We start from the raw sequence: 19,579 nt of genomic DNA, 5'->3' as shown, positions 1-19,579 counted from the left end.
TACAGTGATGAGGAAGACTTGTGGCCAGAGCCCAGAAGTAAACAGCAAATTCTCTGGCACCCTTATCTTTATTTACCTGTTGTCAGCTGTCCCGATACAGAGAGCACATCCTGCCTGGATGGAGGGAACAAGGCAGGACTGTGATGGACTCTCTGCCTTTGCTGCTGATGCACGAACTCTCTCCTCTCTGGCTCTGCCAATCTGCAAGATCACAGAGCTGACAGAACTACAAGACAGGTGATACCATACTTCTCTTTAGGAAATACATCCTTTTTCTACTTTTCTTGCCCTCCCAACCCTCCTCATTTCCCATCTTGCCATACTGAATCCAGTCGGAGCACAGGGTTACCCCATCAAAGCAGCTCTGGACATAAATAATTGCAATTTGGGGGTTCTGACCTACTCGCGAGCAAGCTGAAGACACCTAAACCACCACTTCTTTTCACAAACAGGCTTTTTCTCCCTACAGAGAAGGATCTCCCTACCTTTCTCCCAAAACTGAGCCTTCAAGCTACGCTTTTTCATAAGAAGGTTATACTGTTTCAGTTATTGAGTTATTGCATATATGAAAACTAATGGAAAACCTGCTTTAGGAAGCAAAGGAGGGGAGAAAAAATTTGGAGTTTTCCTATGTCCTTAAAATCAGGGTCAAGTTTCTGTGATGATATTTTAAATGAATAAGAGGATAAACGGAGTGTGGATGATTGTCTGGTCCTTAATTTTTCCAGTGTTTATGTATGGGTTTTATGATATAGTCAATATTCCTAAGCCTATTTGAAAATTAATCTCTAGTGAACAGGTGAATAGATACTGCAGCACTGACTCTTCTGTCTCCATTTATCTTTCCACTTATGAAGTTAACTGAAAATAGGAACTTACTCAATAGCATTTTTCAAGGCACACATTATTAGAGCATTCTGACCTATAGCAGCAATTTGTTCACTCAGAGAGGCAACAAGTCAGAGAGAACACAAATCCTTGGCATTGCAGAGACCAAAACTGACGTAATAGTAACAATGATGTCACTCTTCATATCTATAATACCTGCCTTACGTTAACAATTCTTTCTCACCAAAACCACCGATATCTTTCTTTTTTTTTTCTCAGTTTTTATTCTAGATGTCACATCCAGTTCAGAAATAAAAACAATGTATTTGTTTTTTATTTACTTCTTGTTGGTATGTATCAAGTCAGGAAGCTGCAAAATGCTATACAACCAGAACTGAAAAAAAAAAGTACTTTTGCAAAGATCTAACACAGTGGTGCTTTTGCCTTCCTTAACGTGTTTTTCCAACTAGTACTCTACAGGCAGCACTGCTTCCCAAAGTACAAATTCTGATGGATCAAAGGACATGGAAGACATGACAAGTACAAGACAGAAAGACAGGCAACATACATATGGTCTTCTTTTTACAGCAAGCCCATTCGTCACCTGTATGGGAACTGCTGAGTCACGGCCTGAACCTCTGATTAGTCACCTGAGGCGAGCAATGAGTCAGCCCTGGGAGCACAGGTGAAAGCAATTCACCTGTGCTGCAGGAAGGGGTGGAGCCTGGCTCCACCTCTCCTAGACCCATTTAAGAGCTGACTACCAGCGGGGAAGGATCTCTCTCTCTTTAGAAGATCCACTCCACTGGAGTTTCCTGAGCAAGCCAACAACATGGGTAAGTCTCCTATTTATTCTCTTTGTCTTGCTGTGCCTAACTCTCTTGCTTATTTCATTATTATAACATCTTAATATTATTAAATTATATAATATTCCTTTATATAATTTTCATTGATTATACATCACCCCACTGTATCTTCCCCCTCCTGATAAACTGTAAGATGTTTGTATCTAGGAATCAAGTAGAGAGTGTGAAACATCAAAAGATGTGTGATCTCAGAAAGTCAGAATGGATGGCAAATCCAACTTGGAAAATAATCCTTTGGAGCACAACCCCTGTAGCAAGGAGAACACTGCAAACCAAAAGCAAATCTTAAGAATGAATCATAGAATCACCAAGGTTTGAAAGACCTCAAGGATCACCTAAGTCAACTATCTACCTACCACCAATATTTCTCCACTAAACAATGTCCTTTAGTACAAAATCTAAACATTCCTTCACCACCACCAGGGATGGTGACTCAACCACCTTCCTGAGCAGCCCATTCCAGTGTCTGACCACTCTTTCAGAGAAGAAATTTTTCCAAATATCCAACCTGAACCTCCACTGATGCAACATGAGGCCACTCCCTCTAATCCTACCACTAGTTACTTGGGAGAAAGAGGCTGACCTCCACCTTACCACAACCTCCTTTCAGGTAGTTGTAAAGAGCAGTAAGGTCTCCCCAGAGTGACTTCACCAGACTAACAAGTCCCAATTCCTCATAAGACCCCAGACCCATCACCAGCCTCACTGTCCTCCTCTGGACATGCACCAGGGCCTCAATGTCTTTCTTCTAGTGAGAGGCCCAAATCTGAACACAGTACTTGATGTGCAGACTCACCAGAACTGAGTACAGAGGAATGATTACCTCCCTTCTCCTGCTGGCAACACTATTTCTGATACAAGCCAGGATGCCACTGGCCATCTTGGCCACCTGTGCACACTGCTGGCTCATGTTTAGCCAAGCATTGACCAGCACCCCTGGGTTCGTTTCTTCCACACAGCCTTCCATCCACTCTGCCCCAAGCCTGTCACGTTGCCCGGGGCTGTTGTGGAAAAAGTGCAGGACCCAATACTTGGTCTCACTGAACTTCATGCCACAAGGATCACCATCAGGAGATGTATAAATATGAATCGCCTTTGTAATCTTATGAAACCTCAGATAGTGATTTCAAAGAGCTAAACGGATGATTCATAGCATTTGGCACAAACACATCCAAGTGCCTAAGATAAGCATGACTACATACAGTTATGAGGCAAATATATATTATTAATTAAAACTTCTCCCTGTCCTCCCCCAAAAAATCCATTAAGAAAAAATCAGAGTTCTGTTTCCAAAGTGTTCAACTGTCTGTAAAACAAAACAAGGACATAAATGGCTTTGTTACCTCAGTAGGAAATTACCTAGACTACATTAAAAAGCAATATTGCCTCAAAACACACAGTTATAAAAATGTTTAAAACACATTTTCTTTAAAAGCCCAGGCCAAGAGTGGGTGGGCTGAAATGTGAGCATTCTGCGTTCATATTTTCACCCAATTGTTACCTTCCTACTATAGAAACACAACCACAGCATTATTCCCTTTGCTGAGCACAATGGCTTAAGGCTGGTGGGCTAAAGCATGTGGTGGGTCAGGATGTCTATGGGTGTTATGGGACACTGGTACGGAGGTTGGGACATAAGATGGTAGGCAGACTGATGAGAGCTGTGGAATGCTCTGATGGGAACAGTTCAAAGTCATCCTCACATCTGCCCTTGACACTGCCTAGATAAGTCTGTCTGATCATTAATGCTATTCCTTCTGGTTTGTAAATGAATTTAAGAAAATCATAGCTTTTCTGGTTTGTAAATTGAAGTAAATTGTAACTTTTCTCCAGTTTCTCTCTCTCTTCCAACTCATGAACAACATGAAACAGAGCCCAGAGCAATACAAACAAGCAGACCTTTCAAATGCAGAAATGGAAATACCAAAGTGCTCTAGTGCTAACAAAATGCCACCTCACTTCTCACCTATGTTTTCTAACCTGAAAAATGCAGAAAGCAATGCAAGCCTGCCTTATCACAGAGGGGTTGTTCAGCCTTCTTCACACACTGAAAACACTTTCCTTCTGTGAAAAGCTACATACTGTTAAAGCTCAAGAAAATACATCATCTATCGCAATGATATATAAACACGTGCTGCAGACTGATCTCTCTCAGAGTTGTTCTTAGACAGCCACCTCACAGATAGGGCCACCTTGCCGAGAAGGACAGCAGATGCACAGGGTGGCACAAGTCTCCTGACCTTGACTATTGTCCATACCCAAGAAAAAGGGTCACAAAAGGTGATTGAGGTGTGGGAGCACCTCTCCTATGAGAAGAGGCTGAGAGGGCTGGGCCTGTTCAGGCTGGAGGGGGCTCAGGGGTATCTGAGCAAAACCCATAAACAGAAAAAGAAGGTGCACAGGGGATCGAGCCAGGCTCTTTTCAGTGGACCAGTGCCAGGACAAGAGACAATGGGCACAAACTGGCATGCAAGAGGTTCCCTCTGAACATGAGGAAGCACTTTTGTGCTGTGCGGATGACGGAGCACAGGTTGCCCGGAGAGGCTGTGGAGTCTCCACAAAGATCTTCAAAAGCTGCCTGGGCACAGGACTAGGCACCCTGCTCTGGGCAGCCCTGCTCAAACAGGGGTTGGGACAGATGGGCCCAGAGATCCCGCCAACCTCAGCCACGCTGTGATTCTGTGCAAGCATAACCTGCATTCCCATCCTCGCAGCCCAGCCTATCTGTCTTCAGCCACCTCATCCTTGGGGGGCAAAAATTCCCATTTTGCCCATTCACCTGAGAAGTTCTGACACTAGAAACACCCACTTTCCATGCGACCCTTTCCTCAGTCTCGCAGCCGCCCCGCGCTCCTCCCCACACGAGAGACGCAGCCCCGCCAACCGGAGGCCGACCGGCTCTCCACGGCCTCGCCGAGCTGGCCGGAGCCGCTCGGGGCCCTCACGTTGCGGGGCTCTCACGTTGCGGAGCCACGTGCGACGGCGCCTGGCGAGGCGCCCGGCTCAGCCCAGCCCTGCCTGGCGGCACGTGAGGCGGGGCAGGGCGGGAGCCGGGCTACGCCGCGCCGCGCCGCAATACGAGCCCGGCGGCAGCTGCGACCCCGGCTGCTTTCCTCGTCGTCCGCCGCCGCCGGGGACACCCCTTCCCCGGGACGTGCGGAGGAGAGCGCGGGCGGCAGCACTCGGGGTGTCCCCGCATGTAAGTGAGCTCCGCCCATCGACGGCGGTGGGACGGGAGGGAGCGGGTGGGGGCTGCGGTGGCGGAGAGCGGCTGTCCGTGGCCGTGCGTGGCGGGGTCGGAGCTGCCTGTGCACCCTGTGCGGGAGGTCTGTCCTTCTGCAGCAGGGTCTGTATCGAGGTGTGTGAGCAGCTGCCGCAGGCAAGCGGGGTGCTGGAAAGCAACGTTCATAGCTGGCGACGCTCGTTCGGGGTCAAAATTAGGACAGACCTTCATCGGAAGAATGAAAAAAAAAAATAAAAATCCACAGCATCCATTCCCAAATTATCATCTGTCAGTTGACTTATATGTTTTTAAACTGTGTGTATGTGGGAAGTCCGGAAATGCTACCTACTGCTCCTCTGGTACTCTGAAAGCATGACCCGAGAAGCAAGCACCTCAGGAAGTTTGTGTTTCTTTCCGCTGAAGCTAGCCCGTAACACAGCTCTTCCACCTCCAGCGGAGAGCTCCCTGTAGCTTTCTTTCCCTCATCCTGCCTGTAGGAGCAGCGCTTGTACGGGTAGGTCTAACGCTGGCAGCGCGGGGCTTGCAACTTATTGGGTGTCACAATAAACGTGGATCAAGAAAGGAGACCCTACCAGTAATGTTTCTGCATTTCTGAAGGGTTTCAGTCAGGTTCTGCAGGTGTTTAACGCAGCCGTGCAGCTCAGACCAGCATGTGGGAATAGTGATAGTGCAGCCCTGGAGTGAGACCTGGAAAGAGCCCTGCAAAAAGCATCCGAGCTCTGCAGCAGTAAGCCTGCACCAACTGCAGCTGGGCCAGGATTAACCCTGGATGTGACTATGAGTAATGGAAACAGCAACGGTCCACATATACACATGATGTAAGTTTAGGAGAGTTATAAGCATGTGTGATTCATTACATAATTAAGAGCATTAGGAGGAAACTTTCTGTAGGGAAAGGTTATTCTATAATTATCCTCTCTGCAGGCTTTTTATCTTCTTTTGAAACACCTGGAATTAAACAGCCCTAAAGACAAGACACATGGTTCATAGTCTGCCCTGGAGCAGCTCTTCCCGTGTTCTTGTAATCATGAACAGAGCAAGACAGATTATCTCCTTGTTCATTCATATGCGCTATTAAAATAAATTAAAAAAAAAATAGTGGAGGCCGCAAATGCCTGATGAACATCTTCTTTCTTCCTGGCCCTGATTGGCTCTTTCCAAAATGCCAATTTGTAATGCAATTCCTAGTGCACGTTTCCTTCAAAGCACTGGCTGTGCCTTCCTGAGACTGATGGATTGCCTTTCAATGAGCTTAGTTTAGGTTGCTGGCGTCTTGGCACCAGATGAAAAAGCAGCACAGCAGCAGTGTGATTGTTGTTAGCTGTAGTGACAGCCAGCACCACTGAGCATCCCCATGGCTGAGGGCAAGTTTACACACAAATCGGGGAAAAGTTTATGTTAAGTTTTGGGATTGTGGATGCCTCCTCAAGGATTATTCTTGTTGGCATGCTCTCAGATGCTTCTTGAGAAAGCCTTTGCTGTGACCACAGAGGAGCAAGGAGCGTCTGCTGGGGTTATAGTCACAATGTGGAATGATGCAGTAGCACTGACAGGAGCCAGCTGGAGCCAGGGAGACACCATAATTGCATGAAACTGCACTGCTTTCTGTCCTGACACTCACATGTGCCTGTCTCTGTATTTGGGAGCCATCAGCCTTCCACACATATTTGGAAATAAATACACGCACCAGAAGGGCGACCTACACCTGGAGGTCCAATTTCAGTTTCCAATGACTGTGGGCCATGCATCCGTGGTCCACTATTTCAGAGCCACTAGGGGCAAGGAATAAGGTTCAGAAATGGATGTAAGAGCCCATCCTCCTCACTAGTGCTCTACTACTCAGCATTATCACCTGCAGAACTGATGCTCAGTTTCCACCTGAAATGAGGCAACTGCATCCCCTCACTGCCTGAGCTTTTTGCTGCAGTTGGTGTGCAAAACAATCTCTGCGCCAACAGCAGCCTGTTGCTGACAAGCTCTTGATTCTGTAGTCACAAAGTGACAGTCAGGCACTGGGGCATGAGTGCAATGGGATGCTCAGAGTTTGCTTAGATTAGATGCAGACCTGCAGAAATAATAGGGAAGGGTGGTTACACAAATTGCATCTGGGTTTGTGTCTATTGCGGTGGAAGCACCCTTTGGGATGTTGGAGACCAAACCTATACATGTGCCTCTGCAAAAGCTATGCTGCTCCATTTTTAACTATCTGCATGGTCTGCAGATAGTTGCTAAACTCTCTTAGTTCAATCTCTAAATTCTTCATGCCCTTCAGAATTCAGTAGTGCAACAGATCCAAAACATGGCTGTTTGCTAATGTTTCTCTAAAGTTTCGTAGCCTGTCTTCTGCAATGCATCTGCAGCTTTGGAGAAGGGACTGAGTTTTGGGGTGCAAAAAGAGGAAGAATGAAAGACACTGAAGATCTATTTTCAAGCTCTTCCAGAAGTTGAGGATTTGAGCAGAAATTACTAGGTGAACATACTTGGTAAATGTATGTACCAGCCCTTGTTGGTCTGTGAAATTGCAAAATGCCTGATTTATTTCCTCATCATTGCCATGTCTCCACCTTACCTGCCAGGGGAAGATACAAACCTTCCCCTTGCCCACATGCTGGCCTGCCCAATGCTTGAGTGGGATTTGCTGATACCAGAAATGAGATCCTGTTGTCTGGACTGGGACATTTCTCAAGCACTTGCTTCAGGAAATAGGAATAAAAGTATCAGGCAACAGCCAAGTGATATCTCTGGTCATCTTTGTCCTCTAACTGGCTGATGCTGTAAAATAAACGGTTAGAGTAGTTGGGATAGTAATACTACCTCCACTGTAAAACTAGGCTAGTTTGTATATTTTCTTGTTTGCCATCTCCATTATTTGTTCTAGAAGTCCTCCTTTTCAGTACATTTCCTTTGTTTAAAAAGATGCTCTTGGCAGTTTTCTCAACTCCCACCTCTACGCTCTCTCTTTTGCCTTCGTTCATACTACAGCAGCTCCTAGGAGTCCAAGTCCTATAAGCAAGACTGCTCACTGCTAGGCAGTGTAAACAAAGCACAACAAAGAAAAATAACAGTCACTGCCTCCACTTCCTTGTACAGCTCTGTCCCCATAGGGCAAACTTTTGCTTGGGATACCCTGGAATATGGATGCACAGAAGAGGTGAAGGTATTTCAGCTTTACCTGTTCCCTGTCAAAGCTGCTGCCACAGACAAATCCAATAGAAGTCAATGGGAATTTTCCCTCTGGCCTAGATACTGGGATAAATTTCATCCAAAATAAACCAGGACTCTCCACAGCAGAATCAAAGGGATTTGTGTTTACTGCCACACACAGATGATGATGGTCTTTCTGTCCTTGGCAGGGAATCGCTGCTGGGTACGCTCGCCAGAGAGCAGCACCAGGGAGAAAAGATGGAACGGCATCTGGGGAAGATAGTGCACACCCAGCGGAATCTCTTCGGCCCGGTAGACCACGAGCAGCTGCACTGGGACTTCCAGCACATGCTGCGCAGCAACATCGAAAGGGCCCAGCAGAAGTGGAACTTCGATTTCCTACAGGATGTGCCAATGGAAGGATTCCTGCAGTGGGAAGAGCTGAGGGGCCACGAGGTGCCGACCTTCTATCACAGCTGTGTGGTGAGAGAGAGCCGGAGGCCACTGCGGCACCTGAACCGGCCCCTGTGCAGGGAGGAAAAGGCTCACCGGTTGACCCTGACAGCACTGGCAGAGAAACCAAAGGCTTCCAAGCAAACAGCAGTTGGGAAGGTCCCAGAAGGAAAGAGAAGAAGGCAGACGTCTTTAACAGGTATGAGAGGTCTTGGTGTTACTCTGATGACCAAACCTGGTTCCAAACAAGAAATTCTATGGCAGGAACATGCACTGGCCTTGCTTTTAAAAAAACGCAGCCTTTTAAAGGAGCATCTGAAAGAAAATAAAATATAAATAAATGGGCGTGTGATGTGTTTTTCAGAGGTATTGGGCCACAACCACCTCCCGGCCCTCAGGGTCCCTTTAGGACCTACCAGAGCAGTAAGATAGTGACGACTTGATTGGGATGGTTAGGAGGGTTAGTGTGAGAAAAGCAGTGGAGTTATTTCTCAAGTGGGAATCAGTTCACCTTCTGACTTCAGCTTGGATATTATTCTCAGTGAAGGCATCTGAAAAATGTAAGGGCAGATCATTGTTAAACTTGGCCAGGTGGCAGAAGAGGCTAGGTTTTCAAATGCCACTGAGCAGAACTTACTGCCAGATGTAAAAACAGAGAAGTTTCAGCACCCATAAAAGAGCTTTTGGTTCTTGAAAGTCTTCAGCATCCTGCATACCAAGATTTTTTGGGAATTCCCCCCCATCCCTGCCCCCTTTACTGTTCTCAACAGGAATTTGAGCTTGTTTGAAAAATCTAATCCCATATATTAGATTTTCCATGTCCTTTTTGAGGATTTTGTTAATCCAAGTCTGAAGTTTTCAAGACCTAGACCAAAGATTTCCTTCTTGGAATTTGATGTAAGACACCAGCTTGAAATAGCCTTGGAGATAATTGAAGCTAAGGTTCAGGAAACACTTTCTGAACAGCGATTTTGATCACAGTAAATCAGGGAATAGAATAATTTGCTATTTGAGGGTATGAAACTTAATTGGTAGAGAGAAGTTCGGGGTGAGATTGGTGGTTAATGAAGAGTGAACACTGTACACTAGCATACAGAGCAGTGATATTTAATGAGTACTCTTTTCTTCTCCAAAGCACTTTACAGCCATTAACTAATTAACAGTATAATTTACAGGTAGGAGTACAGAAGAGTAATTCAGAGTACAATGTTGTGATGGTTTGAGGGAACTGCTGTTCAATTGTAAATCTTTCACTGGGTGTGTGGGAGTAAATTATGAAGATATTTCCAGGGGATGTTTTTCTTCCGTTTTGTTTTCCTCAGGCAAGAAACATTTCAACAGGGAATATGGAAACCAAAATACTATGCTACACAGTTTAACGCTTTCCCACATATATTTTCATAAAAGAAAACACTTTAGTCTAATATCAGTACCCTTCTTCCCAAGGAATCTGCGTCTATGAAATGGGCCAAGAAAATAGTTTGCAGTTGTCTTTTTTGGTGAGAGTTGGAGATCAGTCTCTCTCTCATTCCTTCACACAGAGTGACAGACAGATAGACACAAAAACTTACAGCCTTCATATTGCCAGCTGAACTATGCTTTAGAAGTTTCCCTCTAGTATCAGAAAACTTCTGGGTAAAACTGAAGTAATTCAGGCAAAACTCAGACAATTTTATGGGAAACTAATGTCTACTAATACACTCTGACCCATTGCTTCTGCCCATTCAATCAGCTTCTACCATCCTCTGGTGAAGTTCATTTAGCACTGAGATCTGAGGTTGGATCTGAGCACAGCTATCTGCATAGCTGCATTCTCCTTCAGTCAACAAAAACACTGCGATGCTTTACATTAAGGTCCAACAATGTGTGTTTAATTTAGACTTTAAAAGACAGCTGTGGGTCATTAAATAAGTATCAGCATATTAAAAGTCAGCTGTGGGGTTTTGTGGATGTTGGTGCCTCCAAAGTGGAAGGAGCAGAGGTTTTCCTGCTCTGTTTGACTCCTTAAACATGCAGAGTGCTAACCAACACATAAGGTAGGTTTTTCCTTCTATCTTCCACCCCTTTTATGTACACTGCTTCCTCCTCATTCTTTTTTCACTGTGGTCCCAATGTAGTTCTACTGTTTTCTGGGAGAGCCTCAAGTTCAAAAACAGATCAGCTACAGGCTATAAGTCTTCTTTGTATTTTCCCTTTCTTTTTATTTATTTATTTTTTTCAATAGCAAAGGTTGGTGAACCACATCACCTCTACACTTCTTTTCCTAACTTGTTGGCTTGTGTCAGTCTGGTTCAAACCTTGGCTGCTCTTGGAGAGGTTTTAAGTCTCCTTTGCTTAAAGGTCAGAGTTGAGAAAATTCCTAACAATCTAGCATTTTCACTAGCTGGTACTGCTTCAGAAACAGTTCTAAAGTCCCATCTTCTGCAAGGCAGATGGGACAAAATGGGGATGAAAGGAAATCCAGTATTTAGGAAAGTACGTTTAAACAGAAATTATTCCCTCCTAGGTCCCTGAGCTCAGGTTTTCCTACTGATGGGCTTCAGGAACTGCTCTTCAGAGGCCCTCAGTGAAGTAGTCAACTTTCATGGACTCTGTATAGTGTCTTAGAGAAAGGCTGGACCTTTTAAATATGGCTCTGGGGAATCTGTATCCCCCTATTACATGCTTCCATCAGTTCTGAAACTGGTCTCAGCTATGAGGCATGTGAGCACATAGCAGCTGGCCTCTAGCTGAATTCTTCATAGGCAGAAATGGGAATAACGATTGTCTGACTTTCACCTGCTAAGCATGTCCTTCATGCATTTATTTTCCCCAAATAAAATGAAAGATAGCTATGTAGAAGTCTTATAAATGGGCGTAATAAGGATTACATTACTTTCTGCTATTCTTTTTCTCTCCTGAGAGAGTGCAGTGGATTATTGCTCTTCTTCAGAGTTAGCTTTGCTTGCTCCTGCCCAGGAGGATACATTTCCAGTCATCCTACCAATAATACTTGGTATTATGTCTGTGCTGCCGATTTGACTCTACACAAATTCAGGTTTAAACATTGTGAAGCCCATATCCTTAGTTAGTTTAAACAGTACTTTTGTTATTGGATACGAATAAATGACACCAGGTAAACCCCATCAGTTCTAAACATAAATAAGCATCTATCTTCTATTTCAGCTAATTTAGCCCTATCTACCTGAAAAGAGTATTTTTTTCAGTGTGAGGATGGGAGGCAGGAGGTTAATTTTTATATAAACCCTTTGTTGTATTTGTAATTCTGTAGTTAATACTGACTTATATTTGCCCCTGAAAACAGAAACTCAACCACAAGACTGTATGAAAAAGGAGTGCTCTCTCCTTGAGTTCTTGAGTACTTACTATCTGAGTGAAGAATGAGTTATAATTTAGTAGCAGTGCAAGGTTTTATGCAGCCCTCCCTGAATCCACATTTGATCTAATAAGCAGAAATAAAGTGGTCCATAAAGATGCTTCTTCTTGGTGATTTTTTTAAATTTTTATTTTTTTTTAATGTTTAAGGAGGAAAAAATAACTATTTCTGACTGGAAAGCACTATAGCAGTAGATCTAAAAACTGGAGTGAAATGTCACATTGCTCATCTTGTGTAATAGAGCCGAGAGTCTTTTGATCAAAACTGGATAAAAGCCAGCACATTTCCTTTGTTTTGCTTGGTATTACACAGTTTTATATGGAACATACTAAAAGTATTAGTTTTATCCATTCACTAGCCTTAGAGGAGTCTAAATGACAAAAACAAGATTCGAGAGATTTCTTTGAAGCAGCCCTTATTAGCATCACAGTCGTAATTCTGTCTGTTTGCATGTTATTCTCTAGATTACTACTCAGGGAAGAAGCGAATCAGGACGAATACACAAGCTGCTGCAAAGAAGCCAACTGCTCGAAAGCAAGCATTGGTCTGTCCTGTACCAGAGAGGCTACAAGCATCTGCTGGGTTTCCTCAGCATTGAAAAACTTCTGTGCAGGATTGGACCCTTAAGGACATCACACTAAGGTGTATATTGATGATAGTGATCTCACAAATACAAAAACTTTTGTTGGAATGAGTTCAGGCCAAATCAACTGGAAACACTTCAGTGAGAAATTACTAGCCTTAAAAAAACACTAGTTAGCACATGTGAACTCTCCAGGATTCGGTGAAGTTTAATGTGCACTAAAAATCACTGGACATGAGAAAATGATGAACACTTTAAAAAAAAAACAAAACAGCACCTCTATGTGTGTAATGCTGTTCTTGGACATGTCAGTGTACTGTTGGGATTTTTTATATTGTTATGTCTTTGCATATCCTTTTTTTTTTCCTTAAAGCAGGGTGACTCATAGCACCATCTCATTTTTACAGATCTGACAACTAAAAATAATTCCCAGGCACATCTGTGGTTTTTATCAGGTACAAAATTTTTTGCTTACAGCTATTCAGAGCATAAGTAACAGCACTTGGGTGCCAAGTATTACTGGATTGTAAATGGAGAAAGCTGAAATTATTTGGGAAAGTTTCCATTTATATCAGCAGCCATGTTAACTCTGTATGTCTGCCCACCATGGAAGATCTGGGTAGTTCAGCTTGTTATGAGTACATGTTTCCAGATATACTCTTGCATCTTTCAAGTCATTCCTGTTATCAGCTGCGTAAAAATTCACTTGTTATTTTCAGCTATGCTACTCCATCTAGGACTTTGAATTTGCAGTGTAAATTAGGATAAAATTTGCTGTGCATTCATCCACAGTTTTCAAAAATGCCTGCTGCTTGTAAGAACGTGCTACAAAAGAGGTAAACTATTTAGTTGCTTTTAGTACTTTTTTCATACTAAGAATGTTTTTGTAAGAAGAGAAAGGGCATTAATAACACCTCTTGACATTGTGTGGACTACTTTTTCTGTGGCGTTTATTAACAGACTTTTCCATCACCTACTTTTTATTTCCCTTTTTCATTCCCCTGACTAGTTTGGATAACTGAGGTTTTACAGCACATAATAATCAGTGGGTAAAACAGAAAAAGAAACCTATAAAATATACACTCTAAATTATACTGCTGCATATAGCCATAAGATGCACGTGATGTTTAATGAACACATTTGGTAAGAGCTTTGTAAATGTCAGCTTTTTTAGGACATTGTGCAATGGTGGAATACTACTTTTCATCTTGAATCTAAACAAGCCAAGGTTTATCTTGGGCAGGAAGAGCCAACATGCGCATGCATGTGCATGTCAGTTGTGCACACAGCAATTGAAGTAAGGAAGTAATACATCCTGCACTGCACGCAATGTCAGGATGGTTTAGAGCATTTATTTTTTTCCCATTAAGAGCTACAGTGATCAGATGTAAATAATGTTTGCCCCCAAATGGCAAAAAAACAGCGATGATTTGTTTCTATATGCTGAGACAAATATGCTCAGCAAATTGCTCTTGGAACCTGTTTCCAGATGCATGCAAGAGAGTCACAAGAAGAGATTTTCTCTCCTGGGTTTGTGATGTAATGAGGAATAAAACTTGCTCCAGCTGATGTCAGAGGCATTTTTACGCAGCTGAAGCCAGATAAGGGTCAACCTTGGCAAGTGCTGCTAGGCATGCATTCAGTGTGTTTATGACTGGACCGCTCTGTAACAAGCTTCTCACCACATTGAGATATAGGTGAGCAGTTGGACAATTTGTGTGATTATTTTTAAACTTGACTTGTGATTAGAACAGACTAATCTACATTTTTTTAAGTGTAGTGTTTTTCTTTAATCAGAAAAATTGCACAACAGTTTCTCCATGTGCTTGTGACTTTCAAATCAGACCAATGACACTGAGCTACAACTTTTTGTTTTGTTGCAAGGTTACTTGCAGAATTACTTTCTGACCAGGATGACATGGGTTGTGCATAAAAGGCTGTAAGTTTGTCATGGACATGTGAAGTAGTGTGGGGTCTTTTTCTTTCAAGAGGAGAAGGGGTGCTTCTCCTTATTAGGGGTGACGATGACTGTTGATGCATTGCTGTCCCAGAAGAGCAAGGAAGAATCTTTGCATTTTCACATCAGTTCTGTAATACCCCACTGCTTAAATGGACATTTAAAGTGAAATATGTGCTTCAAATACTTTGTCACCAGGACTCATAATGTCCTATGAATTTTGTTGAAGGGTTATTTAAATGTTCAGCAACAGGTTTTTTTTTTGGATAATAGGGCAGATACTGGTCTTAGAGTTGAATGTCAGAATTTCAGAAAGAAAGGTAAAGGCCCTGGCTGAAAATGCAGCTTGTGTTTATTGCATCTTAATTAGCTATGACTGTGAATTCAGTAGTAGGTCAGAAAAGAGATTTCTGACAATGAGACAAGGTAGTATCCTTCTGCTTGCTGACTGTGCTTACTAATGTTCTTTTCATTTCAATGACAAAATTCATTTCAATGACAAAATATTGGAAATAAGTGTACAGAACAGATAGGGCAAAGGAAAAGTTTTCATGCCTGTGTTTTCAATTGGAAATTCTCATACATGCACTACAGGTCCTAATCGCCTGCTTATTGTATCTCCACTAACCTGCAGTGGAAGTGCTTTGGTTTACAGCAGAAGAGAATGAGGTTGAGTAGTTTTGCACTAGTTCCTTTAACTACCTTAAATCAACAAACAGCTAACCATGTGAAGTCATTGCCTCCTTTCTACATGCATGAGTTTTTAAAGATTTATTTTTTAAAAGAAGGTTTCTGCTATGTTTTTTTCATGTGTGACAGCCAAAAATAACAACAAACATCTAATTACTGCCTGAGTTTAATCATCAACTGAGCAGATAAAACATATCAGTCTTTATTTCATTACTGTGCTCAACAGAGAAACATGGAAACATGGAATATTTCATTATTTTGTTCATGTTGTAAATTGCACTTTTTTGTTAAACAGACTATACAGAAAGGGAGATGCATCATTGTTTAGCAACACTGTAATAATGATATTTTGTTTTTATACAATGGATGTCTAGCACATTCCTGTTCTTCAAGTGAGGCAGCAGACCTGACTGAACAAACAGTACGCTGAAGCTTTGATCTGCTTCACCATGGCACAATCAACATACTGGATGCACTAAGTGTAATTCCATACTAAAGCAGGTCAGGGCTGCTTTGCTGACCTGTAAATTGGATCGACAGCATGGGTGCATGCCTTTCTATCAAACCTCACAACTGTTCTCTCTTAGAGGCAAGGAGGTATGTTCTGAAACATAAGGAATCAGAGCATTAAGGAAATGATAGCAGCACTGTTTAAGGTCTTATGCAGCTGAGTAGGGGCTGCACAGCAGAAGAGAGACCACATCAGATATCCATGGTACACTGTAACCTTGGCATGCTGCTAACGAGGTACAAGCATACCTGCTTGATCCCTTTCCTTCCCATTTTTAGTATGATCTGTGTGTGTGATTCGGGGCCATATAGTACTCAGTATCCATAGTCTAGCTCCCACGGTACCATCATCTGACCAGTGTGTACACTTGGGAAATACATAGTTCAGATTTTTTTCTGAATGAGATATATGCATCCCACATGCAACACAACCTTAGCTGAAAATGGGATAGAACATCCCCCAGAACAGCCCTTGCACTAGCTTTATATTTTGTATAAAAACAAATATAAACTCAGGTATACATCATTTTAACAAATTCCTGTCAGTAGCAACCAGAGAAAGTTGTTTCATTTGGGCAGGGTAGCCAAGAAAAGAATTCCTCTGCACTCTTTCATTTTTTTTTCAGGATGGTACTTCCTTCTACTTAAAGCAGCTCCTGTGCAAACTGTTGGTAAGTATCCCTTTGGAGGATAGCTTTGGTTTCTTGGAGAATGTACTCTAGTACGTTTCATTCATCCACCATTATCTTTCTGATTCTTGTTTACACACTTCAGAGATGTGCCTTAATGTCACAGAAATGTTGGCCTGGAAGGGAACCTAAGAAATCACCTAGCCCATTACTCTGCATCCTAGCAATATCAGAACTGACTTATTCCAAAGATTGTGAACTGCTGTGGGAGATTATTTGCTCCATCCATGTGGCAAATTTAATGGGTAGCCCAAGTCAACAAAATTCCTCAGGAGATTGAAAGGATATGTGCTACACAAGGTGCTTGCTTTCAGGTATCAATTTTCCTCTGCTTGTTTTATTGCAATACTGTCATTTCAATTATACCTAAAAAATTAGTGTGCTGAACCATTTGATTGTTGGATGTGGATATTTGCAAGGTCATCAATAATTGCTAGTGCATATACTTGCTTTAATAGCTAAAGACTCTTAATTGTCTTCCATGCAGATAGGTTCCTCTTTTGTTTCTGCACTGCTCTAACCTGGACCCCCTGTGTTGTTCTCCCTGTGGAGTTCCACTTTTTACAATTGATCAGCTTCAAACACAATGTTGGCAGAGCTGACCTGCAGCCCAGAAAGTGCGGTTCTGTGGTGAATGTGTCATGGTTTCCCACTAAGGTGTCACAAGAGAAAAAACTTTTTTTTTTCTTTATTTATTTTCTAAGGTTTTTTGTTTGTTTGCTTGCTTAGGAAATGCTGCCTGTTTTAGTTTGAACGATCTGTTTCCTTGGCAAATAAATAAATAAAATAAATACATACTTACATACATAAGGCTATCAGGTGTTTAAAGCTGTTAAATTTCCAAAAGCAAGAGGGTTTGCCCTAGTGTCCTAGACACCATCTTGGTAATTGCATCTTCCCTAACTAAAACCTTCTTGCAGGTTCATGCCATTCTTCCTGTCCTGCTGAAATATTTTGTAGAGAGCTGCTGTGACATTATGTGTTAAACATCTGCCACAAGTTTGCCCAGAATTCAATCACAGATGAAGTGATCCATGATACATGGCATGCATATACACAGATTTTTATTACGGTGGCTTCTATTGACCTGTAAGAATTATTTAGGAGAAGCACTTTCGAAGAAATCAGCTCAGTGTCTAAATATGGCTTCATTTGAGGCCTCTATTTCAGATTATTTTTTCCCATCCCATCTCTTATAAGGAGGCACTGAGAAATGGCAGATGCATGTGATCAGCTGTGTTTATAAGACAATAACCTTTACTCTGCCCATTAATCCACTCCATAAATACAACATACATTCCAGAGTGCTGTGCTGCCCCTACCATCAGCGGATAAAAACAACACGTATGCACCTGCTAAATAAATATTTTCCCCGACCTTGTACAAATGTGACATTTCTTCCTTGCAATTATGCTGGCAAGAGGTCAAAGAATACCAAAAAGTTCATCCTACAATGCTGATGGCTAAGATAAACTCACAAGGAGAGAGGAGCACACTGCACAAGTGATTTTCTGCACTAGCTGAGGACATCTAGTGGTCCATAAAACTTCAGACAATCATCCACATACCAGTTATAAGCATTATTAAAAATAACAAGCCCTACATATTCTCACGCCACAGCAGTAAGGAGAAAAAAATGGAGAAAATAAGGATGTATGGAAGTGTCTGGTGTTTAGCTGCTGTAAATGAAACTACTGTGGCAGCAGCAATATAATTGGTGTAAGGTTCTTTATCCTAAAAAGTTAGGTGGTCCTTGTCTTAAAGAAAGTGAAGAACCACTCTCATGAGCCTACTGAAAAAGAGAAACTCATAGGATCCAGGTGATGCATAGCACTGGCTACTGGTTTAAATGAGCCAGGCAATTTTACACTTCAAAATTATAACATTATACTGAGCAGAAAACTTTACTGTGGATATTTTTAAATCCCTATCTCAGATATGTCTGTGGAGCTAGAGCTGGGTGAGAATGTATGTGATGAATGAAATCTCTTCAGAACTCTGTGATACAGAAATCAAAGTTGTTATTATTTTGAATCATCCTGCATCCTGTATTTGTTTATATGGACTAATCAGAGACCATGTACACCTGTTCTTTCCAATATGTGTATCTCTGTGCATGTGTGTGTCTGTTCACAGAAAAAGTACACCCAAATGCATGTTAATAAAGTTTTCTTACTCAGGAATGGCCGGTCTTTCTGATTTTACAAGCCACATGTGAATTCTTCATGCAGCCAGGAACCACAAGACACATAATCTGGTATGTCAATGGAAGCAGGGAACTAGGAATGACTGGAAAAGAACAGTGACTCCCTTTTTCTCCCACCAGCTTGTTGTGACACAGAGCTTGTCTGGGCCCCCCAGTAACCCAGCTGCAGTGAAACTGTCCTTTTCTTAAACCACAGAAAAGTTATTTAAATGCTCATCTCAGCTAGATGAGTTTTCAGCTAACTTTAGCAAGAGTGGATGCAGCAGACATGTTTTTGCCAGGCTGCCCAAGAGGAGCGGACTCACCAAGCCACAGCTGCAGTCAAAATGGGGCTGGGGGCTGCAGTGATTGTGTCACTGCAAAAGGGCCTCCCTCTGCCCCTGTTGGCAAGGGGACTTGGGAGCTATAAGTCAAACACATTGGAGCAAGGTAGATACGTTAAGCTGCAGCTCATCCTTTGGCCAATACACCATTTGCAGAGTTACTATAATATTTGACCTTAAAGACAGCCAAGCAGTACAGCACATTTCTTGACTCAGATTAAAAGCAGTTTGAATACTTGTGGCTAGACAATTTGTCTTGCCTTTAAAAGAAAAAAATAAAGAAGCCATACCAAACAGTGAAGCAGCATAAAGAGTCTGAGATGTAGAACTGAGAGACTGTGGGGAATTTTTACCTCGCCTGCTGCAAATCAAGATAATCCATTTTACCTTTACACAGTCCTACTCCCTTTGGAATACATCGTTATCATGAAATCTTATTCTTACAGTCTTTCGGATGCTAGAATTAGATAATGTCTCTGGAAAATGATACCAGTCTGGATAAACTGAGCTGTGCAAATAATGCTTTGTATTACAATACCTCTCATCAACTGAGACTCCAGAGAAAAGCATATATGTATGAAAAAATAAACAGATGTATTATTTAATAAATAATATAATGTTAATGTATGTATTATTCTTTATTATGTATATATGTCTATATACAAATACAGGGAGATATCTTTGCATCTTACTTGTTAGGACTTCTTGGC

General features: G+C 42.3%; 1 protein-coding gene across 5 annotated transcripts; it reads left to right on the top strand.

Annotated features, from left to right (window-relative positions):
* The first annotated feature begins 4,726 nt into the window (after positions 1–4,726).
* Positions 4,727–19,366, top strand: LOC116235198 (cyclin-dependent kinase inhibitor 1-like). 5 transcript variants are annotated; one of them, XR_016469853.1, is made up of 5 exons: positions 4,727–4,893; positions 5,548–5,756; positions 8,292–8,734; positions 12,376–16,322; positions 16,426–19,366. XR_016469853.1 is itself a non-coding variant. In XM_090147766.1 (5 exons), exons 3-5 carry the CDS (start codon positions 5,716–5,718, stop codon positions 12,507–12,509), a joined length of 618 nt encoding a protein of 205 aa, XP_090003892.1. In that variant the 5' UTR covers positions 4,727–4,893; positions 5,249–5,431; positions 5,548–5,715; the 3' UTR covers positions 12,510–19,366. The 5 variants fall into 5 exon arrangements, 3 of the variants coding, with proteins under 3 accessions (XP_090003892.1, XP_090003890.1, XP_031459061.2); XR_016469859.1 differs by having other exon boundaries at positions 12,376–16,654; positions 16,828–19,366; XM_090147766.1 differs by adding an exon at positions 5,249–5,431 and having other exon boundaries at positions 12,376–19,366.
* Positions 19,367–19,579: the final 213 nt, after the last annotated feature.

The sequence above is a fragment of the Phasianus colchicus genome, chromosome 1 (assembly GCF_987193195.1).
Source record: "Phasianus colchicus chromosome 1, bPhaCol1.hap1.1, whole genome shotgun sequence".
NCBI lineage: Eukaryota > Metazoa > Chordata > Aves > Galliformes > Phasianidae > Phasianus > Phasianus colchicus.
The sequence above is the reverse complement of the archived record's forward strand: the minus strand, read 5'-3'. Positions and strand labels throughout refer to the sequence as shown.

Coding starts and splice junctions, on each gene's coding strand:
- LOC116235198 (XM_090147764.1), top strand. CDS start 5,716: ATGAGTAATGGAAACAGCAACGGTCCACATATACACATGAT. Junction 5,757..8,291: donor GGTCCACATATACACATGAT/GTAAGTTTAGGA, acceptor TGTCCTTGGCAG/GGAATCGCTGCTGGGTACGC. Junction 8,735..12,375: donor AAGGCAGACGTCTTTAACAG/GTATGAGAGGTC, acceptor GTTATTCTCTAG/ATTACTACTCAGGGAAGAAG.